General features: G+C 40.4%; 1 protein-coding gene across 1 annotated transcript; it reads right to left on the bottom strand.

The window, feature by feature from the left end:
- Positions 1–972: 972 nt before the first annotated feature.
- On the bottom strand, positions 973–6,520 carry LOC121673475 (transmembrane protein 14C-like). Its single transcript, XM_042046795.1, has 5 exons — positions 6,413–6,520; positions 6,126–6,209; positions 3,604–3,705; positions 1,741–1,828; positions 973–1,550 (listed from the first exon to the last, which is right to left on the bottom strand). Exons 2-5 carry the CDS (start codon positions 6,199–6,201, stop codon positions 1,493–1,495), a joined length of 324 nt encoding a protein of 107 aa, XP_041902729.1. The 5' UTR covers positions 6,202–6,209; positions 6,413–6,520; the 3' UTR covers positions 973–1,492.
- Positions 6,521–8,809: the final 2,289 nt, after the last annotated feature.

Below are 8,809 nucleotides of genomic sequence, written 5' to 3'. Positions count from 1 at the left end.
TCAATACTACTAAATGCCATTTTCAGAAAAGGAAATACAGGTGTTGAAGTGACCAACAAAATGGAGCAATTATGTAGTTTGGTATTTGCTTTATGCAGTTTGAGGCAATTTTTACAAATTCCTGTAAACACTACAAAATGGAAAGTGTCTAAGATGGAAGTTAATTTAAACCTGCTTTGCCATGATCATGTTAAGCAGTTGACAAGGTTCTGATATCATCAGTGCTATAAAGGTCCCAAAGTAAAATCTTAAATAGTCAATACATAAAATATCACTTTAAAATAAAGGTACACACTGTAAGAATCTTAATTTATCAATAATAATGTATCACTAAAGAATAAGCTGATAAAGGATTTTCTTTCACACATTTCTTGCCTCTCCCTTCCATCACAGTGCTAAGCCCACGTTAGCTGTGCCTGCACCAATAGAGCTGCAAGAGCCAGTGCAGGAGAAGCAGTCAAGGTTGGAGTGACAACAAAAGCACCAGATGGCACTGATGCCTCTTCCACACTTCAGTCCTCAGGCATCCCAGCAGAACAAGGAACCCTCCTGACTCCAGGGTTTCCTAATAATGACAGATTTGAAGAGGCACAGCCACTCTCCTAAGAGATAAAAATAAGATGCTGATACATTCTATTGTCAAATAAGCCTGTAAGATCAGAATTACATAGTGTTAGGGTATTTTATTCCAGTTATACAGTCTAGATCACATTCAACTGTTCAATTAGCTTAATTAATCGCTTAATTCATCCACGGGGTAAGTCCCTTTCAACCAACTTTTTTAATGCAGTGTTAATGAAGGCCCCTAATTTAATCTTCTGTCCCTCCATGTATAAAGTGATTTTTAAATATCATTGAAAGACAGCCCTTGGATACTAACAGTCCACTCCAAACACCTCCACTGAGAAAACAAGGTGAAAAAAAGTACCCCTGTCTCCAAACACAGAAATTATACAAAAAACCCATGCCGAATAAAGGTTTGTAACAGATTTTACTTATAGAAAAGCATCATTTTAGCATCATTTAACAATAAAAAGGCAAGATCTGTTTGACATTATAAAGACATGGTATATCAATTCAGAATGCAACGGGTAAAGCACGCTGTAATACTCAGTATAAAAGGTCTGAGATACACTATTGTATTTAGCCACTTACTCCTGGTGCCTCTTTGTAGATATTTTCTTAATTACAGGTTCTCTCTGCTTCATACATGTCAGCAGTATATTTTGGAATATACAAACATGGAAGCGTTAAAATACATTGAAACATGTCTGGAAAAATCAGAGCCAGGACCCATTTCTCTCTATACACATACAGCTCTATCTGATCACTGGAACAAATGGCACCTTGTATATAAACTGTCTGTTCCCCTTACATAAAAATGAGAAAAAAAAGTCTTGATACAGAAAATTTTTCCATCTTCTCACTTCTTCATTCATGCAACTTCATTATCAGGTTTCGTTTTCCAAATATTAAGATGTAAAATTAACAGTTACTTATCCTGGGGCTTTTCCAGCATCTTCAGTGCTAATCTTCCAACCATTAGCAAACTGTAAAAGGGGAAAAATAATATAATTAAACAATAATAACAACAATTTGTCAATTCATTTTCAAATATTTCACGTAAGGGGTGCACTGGAAGAAAAATGATACACAAAATATGGTTCACTCTGTCTCAGCTTAATTAAGCAAATAAGAAATCACACACATGAGGTTAAAAAAAAGTATACTGTATTGTACCTGACACCAGCAATTAGCCCTGCAGGCATGAATTTTCTGGAGTTGTAAAATCTTGTTCCCATGACGGCAGTCAGTGCTCCAGAGGTAACTTAAAGGAGAGATTGCACAGTTCAGTCAGCAGAGATGTGTGTATGGGAGAAACACAACAGAATTCAAAAGTAACAGAACAGAGAGAAGCAACAGCATCAAGTAAAAAGAGAAACAGGGTTACTTCACTTGACGGACTAAGAGAGTCAATAAAATTGTGTAAATTTTAAAATGCCTTAGTTTGTAAAGAGTAAGTATTCTACATCAAGCTCTAGCAGACAGTGTACTCCACATGCTTCTGCACATACTCCTCAAATTTGTTTTTCCAAATGTGCTCTTTTTGAGACTGGAAATAATTTATGATACACTGCTCTGGAACTCAGTCCTTCCCCACACAGGGAAATCATGAAAGTTGTCCACATAATTCCCCCACTTCTCAAAAAAGGGAGGGAGCATTTTCATGTCTAACTTGTAGCAATGTTCTAAGAATGAGCTAATTTATGTTTTCAAAAGACTTCAAAACGAAGTGTGCCAACCATCAGAGTTAAAGCTACTGTCCCTGACCACTTGACATACAGATAGGAGCCAGGTAGTTTCACTCAGTAAAATAGAAAGGACAGTCCCTGGAACATGGTATCTCAAATAAAGACTGAATGCTAAAAAAAAAGTAAGGAAAACATACACTGATGAAATCCTTAGCCTTAATATGCATCTGCTACCCAGTGGTAACAGCTACACACAACATGTTGTTCCAACAACTCTTTTATCCTCTACTGTTGCTTCTATGTGATGACTGGTCCTGCAGGATCCAGTTCATCTTCAGTCCTAACCATGGCATCCTTCCTCCTTAACACCAGCCTAAATATTGTAATTGATGTCTTCTAATCCCACGTAAGGAGATATGTAGGAGACTGGGACTGTAGTCTAATACGCAATGGAATTTTGTTTCAAACAGCACTAGAACACATCTTTTCCAAAAACTTTAAAGCATGAGAAGGACGAAAAGACTCCATACACGACTGAGTTACAGAAATGTATCTGTCTCTCCTATTTGGGAAAACATTTGACCTCACACTTCTTAGGCTCACTGTATTTGCAGAGTATTCCAGTTATTAAGGCTTGACCACACACAGCTTTTGGCCTGTCCAGTAGGTGTGGAAGTGGACTGCCTGTAAACAAAGCTGAAGTGGAGGAAATGCTGGGCCTTCCCCTTTCACTTCTGATTTTCACATGTCAAAGATGCTATGTCACTGCTTCAGTAAAAAATGCTATAGTCAGTGGTGGCTCTTTAAATACTGACCAAGCAGTAACTCTCCACAGTTACCTTCTCAAATCAGGGGGAAGGGAAGCTCCAATTCTGAGAAGGAAGAAACAGCATTACTGAAGCTTGCTTCTCTCTCAAACCTCCCCAGGCATCAACACCTTTGTAATTCCACATATTTGTCATATATAAAAATAAGCCAGTCACAGTCTCTGCCATTTTCTTTGATAATAAAATAGTCTGCTAGGGGTATGGTCAGTCTGAAGGGGAATCTCACTTCCCAGAATTTTCCAGCCTCCTGCAGGATGCTCAAGGTAGGAGGATCCAGCCAAAAAGAGGGTACACAGGGGTCAGAAATCCACTTATTAGCACTTCCCTTGCACTATGATCCTTCATACACATCAGTATGAGACAGATGCATGCTGGCAGCCACCAGTTCAGCAAAGTTTAGACAGAACTGAAATTAGATTTGTAACACTATCCCTGTTTAACTCTTCTGCAAAGACTTTTAGGTACTCATTCAAAATATATAGGCTAAATATAATCTTTTCTAAAAAAAATTTTAAATTACTTACTCAGAGAAACCCAAACGTTATTTGGATTCTGTGAGACCTGATAAGCACCCAGTCCAGCCAAACTCCCAAAGAAAAGACCAGCAGCTAGTGATGGAACACTACCTGAATAAGTAGAAGATAATGCATTTATTAGAAACTTTAAAATTAACTTGGTGAGCAGCTTCTTTTCGTAAAACACCAACAATAATAAAAAAAAAAAAAATGGGCATTCATCATTCATCGTTATAAAGAAGATTAGAGAAGGGTTTTTGTAAGATATTGAGACCATGCTGATCAGCACCAAGAAACAATCCAATTACTCTTGCATAAGATACATACTGCATTAGTATTTAGTTCTCTAACAGCAAAGACATTAATACACTTATGATTGAAAGAATAGTGAGAAATACAAAATAATTGGTGTTTTCCTTGCACAAACTGAAGCATGCTGTTTCAAAACAGTCTTATGAAAATTTCTTGAGGGGCAGTAAAGTAGATGGATTAAATTGTAAGGATTTAAGATCAGAAAAAAAGGACATGTGGGTGGAATTGGGCAGGAAGGCATTCAAAGAGTTGCCAAGGAACAGGGCAGAGTTGAACAAGAGGTCATATCTCCTAAGTACAGCTGAGATTTGATCCAAAGGTAACTACAGACTTTGGAAGAAGGTTCCCTGGACCCATCTAAACTTTGAATCAAGTCCTCAGTATAAATGATAATCTCAAACTACCAGAAAATAAAGAATACCACCTCTAAATTGGTGATTTATAGAATATACCAAGTAATGAAGTGGCATGATCACTGTGAGTGGTGAAAGCCTTCTATAAGGCTAATGGTACTGAAGCTGGTTCTTTACATATTCCATTCTGAGGTCACCTTTCAAAGACTTGAGATTGAAAAGCTAATCTGATAAAGATCTCCTCTCAATGTTACAGGAGGACTGCATATTGCTTCCAGAAAGTAATCATTCTTTAGTCATCAACAAGGTTGCTGTAGTATTGCTTTATATCCTGCTTCTGGTATAAAAAGAAGGGACAAAAATGATAGAAAGCACCTGATATACTTGTACATGTGCAAGGAAAAGATGCACTCTCTAGTAGGTGGCTGCTTTACACAGAGTATGGGTTACCAAATTTGCGGGAGCTACAATGCTTTCCACAAGCCTGTGAAGCAAGAAACATCTATCATATCCCTTGAATTTTACCTCAAGGCACTGTTTAAGGAGCTATGACACATACACTTCCTAGAACACATTACCTCCAGCTCAAGAAATTCCTATGTCTCAAAACACAGGGACCCAGAGAACTTGCTAAATGAAGACAGAAAAATTTATCAATCAATCAATAAATCATTCACTCACTCACTCTTTGATTGCCATGTTCTCATATTCTTCCAAATGCACCTACTACTGCCCCCTGTCTGTGTGGGTAAATAGACCTGGTTGTAAAAGAACAGATCACCACTTAGCTCTAGGCATGAAAGTTCCATTTTCTTTTGGTTTCTCCAAGAAATTAGTAAGGATACAATAGCTCCTTTGTATGGTTTTTTTTTTCTCTCTAGCAGTCACCATATGAGTTTCTCATTCAAATGGTTCCCCATTCAAAAATCCTGTGACCTGGATTCCCTCGCCTGAGCATAACCACATCCACCCAATCAGGTTCCAGAGGCTTGAAAGACACCTATCCTTTCATAATGGCCTCGGAAAAATACAGATGCAATTAGTTACTTAAGTCCTCAGTATTGTCCCTTCTGTCCTAAACTCCACTCACAACCCAAAGGATAAATCAAGCCAATGGAAAACAAACTGGAATAGGCACTAGCATCTATGTAGTCAAATGCACTGGTAAGAATCTTACTGACTTCAGCAGTGCCTCTTCCTATCATAAAAACTAAGACGGCTTAGGGATTTTCAAAGCTGGAAGAGAGAGTGTTGCAGCAGGAATGAATCCCCAGTTCTGTCTGGAGGAGGGCTAACTCAGAAAAAGGCCAGGAAATGAAAGCAGTAGGTCAGAGGGTAAGCTTATGATGCAGAGCCCAGAAGAGGAACAAGTTTAAGGACTGATTTGCACTGTTTAGCTCTACTTGGAGAAAAGATAGTTCTGCAAGCCCTCTGCAGCTTGCAGTATACTGTTATCATCGAAGATTAAAATGGGAATAAATCTCTTAAGGGGGAAAAAGGGTGATTTATGTCATTTGTAGATACAGAACACTTACAGAATGCTTGTATTTTTAACAGCAGGGAAAAAGCCTTTCTGAAGCAAACTTATGACAGTTCATCTAAAGAGCACAGTGCAGATATCAGCATCCACCAGAAAGCAGATTATAGCCTTATCAACCCAAAGCACCAGCTCAACTCAAAATCCACCACACCCCAACAGCAGCAAGTTACTAGCACATGGCACAAACCGATAACATTTACATCTGGGTCAACTTCGAGATAGGAGGCTTTCGTAAAAAGCTGCCCAGCTCCCACCAAATTACTGGGGAGAGGGAGAAGCAGGTGGGAGGAAAGGGGGAGGGATAGAAGCACCTTTCGGCGCCCTACCTGCTTTTGCGTAGCCAATGAGCCCTCCTGATGCCACCAGGGCGGCGTAGCCAAAGCCGAGCCAGTCCACTGCCATGCCGAAAACTGGAAGAGAAAATTGGGGTGAGGATCAGCACCTCTTAACCTTTTTCAGGGGAGGAAAAAAACAAAGCAAAGCATTTTGCCGTGGCGGGCTTTTCCACGAGCAAGGCCTGCCTAAAGGCTAAGCTCTGAAGCGAGCCCAGGAGATGAAACCGGCTTTGTTAGGAAGGCAGCCCCGGGGGCACAGGGACACTGCGGGGTCTCACCTGCGCGGCGGCCCCGCTCCGCAGCACCCGGGGCGGAGCAGGCGGCGGAAGGGGAGGCGAGAGAGACACGCACCGCCCAACGCTTCCCTTTTCCGGCTGTTCTGAGAAAAGGGAGCAAAAAGCCAAGCACAAAACCCAACCGAAAACCCACCCAAGAGGCAGGGCAGGGTGCGCCCCGCAGCCCGGGATTGCGGAGGAGGAGGAGGTGCTGGTGCCTTCCCACCTACTTGCAGAGCTCCCGGGAATCCCCCGGCACGGCGGGAGGCGGGGGTCGAGGATGCTCGAGCGAGCCCTGGTGCCTACAAATGACTCAGTACAGACCAAGTTTTGTGCTCATGTTCAGTGAGGGGCAAAGCTCCCGCAGAACTGCAGTAGTGTGCACCCAATCCATCCTAGTCCTGATCCAAAAGTGAGGTTACGTGGTACAGCTGAGAATTTGGGGTTGGGTTTTGGTGTAGCATGAGCTACAACTCTGGGCAGCCTACAGGCTGCTTCTAGCTTTGATCAGTAATTTCAGTATAGCTCTTGTATGGAAGATGTAGAGGATTTCCAGGACCTCCGAATTACAGGCTAATGCAACAGAAAAAGGAGTCTTCTGCTGTAGAAGTTATGCAACAGTGGGAGATGGGAAAGCATCTTGTAAAGAAAATGTTTGCCTTTTTTTTTTTTTTAATCTGGAAAAATGTAGAGATGTTTCTAACTACCTAAAAAGCTAAACTTTCTCTTTTCCGAGCTCCGAAATGGACTTCGTTAATGTAAATGATCCTCCATGATTTTACTCCAGTTGTCCATGCACTTATCTCCCATGGATGTTTCACCATATAAAAAGGAAAAGTACTCCTGTAGCCAGATCCCTGAACTGAGGGGCTTAAATTCCTCTTCATAATAGAAGGCATAAAACATGAGAGGCCTGTACTTTCTGCAAAACACAATTTCCCGTAGCTGCATTTCAAAGTTTCCCATCTTTATGAATTAGCCTAATGGTCAGAAAGTGGGGAGCAGTTTAATTCCTTTGTTGGCCTAAGTGCTTTAAATAGGAATCTCCTCCCTCCGTGCAAAGTGCCACAACCAACACATATCTAAGCTATACTGGATGGGGGTTTCCTTTTCCATTCGAGCTGTGTAATAGCTATGAAGTTCAAGCTTCCCTGGGCTCTGCTTTGTGATCCAGCACAGGAATTCCCCAAGAGGGGAAACAGGAAAACTGGAAGAAATCCACAGCTACTGGAGCTATTGAACTCACCTGGGGCTCAGCTGAGATGCTGCTCACTGAGCTGTTGTTTCTTGCAGCTATGGCTCCATCTACTCTCCCAGTGTCATGTACACCCATCCCTTCTGACAGGGACAGCTTTCTCACTGCTGACATCTCCTCTCTCTGCACTGCTGCCTCACCTCTACCATTCTAAACAGTTCCCTGAAAACCAGAATGGAAAATGTGCTGAAAAGGAAGATGTACACAAAGATACAACAAAAAAAACCAAACTGCCAGGTATTCATTAGTAGTAGAATATTCACTCAAGGTATAAAAAATATGGGTTTTCCCCTAAGGACTGTTCTTCTCTGTCTCCAGGTCATAAATCGTTCTGAGTCTCATGAGATGCATAATTCTTTGTTACTACACAGGGAGTTCGGATTTTTACAAATGTCTAATATTTACTTCTAAGTCCAAACTTTAGAACCCAATTTATGTGGAACTTTTGCTTTTTAATTCTTAAAATTATGTGCTGAGTGGATTTTTCCTGGTGCTTCTGCAAGCCTGCTTCTGCAATTGTGATGACTGTGTCCATGAGCTCATGTATTTAAAAATTCAAATGATAAAAACTGGTTTAGTAGTGGCAGACATTTTGTCAAGGACATAAGCACTATCAAATAGACATAACACTTTACAAATGAAAACACTGTACACAATTCCCTTATTTAGGCTTATACTTTTAAAGTCTTATATTTACTGTAGAAGCCTTATGAATTAAAAATCTGTTTTGGCACCTTTCTGTCAAGTCAACAAACCATTTGAAGTTGTATATTATTTGCATGTATTTGTCAACACAAGCATTTAGGATATCATTAAAATTAGAAGCTGTGTAAGCTCAAACTTAATCCCTTTAATGTTGAATTAAACTGAGCTTGCATAAATCAACTATATGGAATATCCAAACAAGGGGCTCTGATCATTTATCTAAAGTAGGAAAACAGTTACATAAGGTAAATATGGACATCCAAGAGAATACTGCTACTGCCACATGAACCATTCTGTATAAGCACTGAGGATGCTCACTTTGTTTCCGTGTCAGAGCATACAGCTGAACTGGAGTTACATCCTATTTTATATCCCTAAACCAGCCTGCATGCCTGTCTTCAGATTTGGCTCAATCTTTTTTCTGGTTTTCTCTACTTTTT

Source organism: Corvus kubaryi, unplaced genomic scaffold, assembly GCF_017639235.1.
Source record: "Corvus kubaryi isolate FWS band 111438036 unplaced genomic scaffold, C.kubaryi_AGA036_p1.0 65453, whole genome shotgun sequence".
NCBI lineage: Eukaryota > Metazoa > Chordata > Aves > Passeriformes > Corvidae > Corvus > Corvus kubaryi.
Note: the sequence above shows the minus strand (reverse complement) of the source record. Positions and strands in the feature narration are given on the sequence as shown.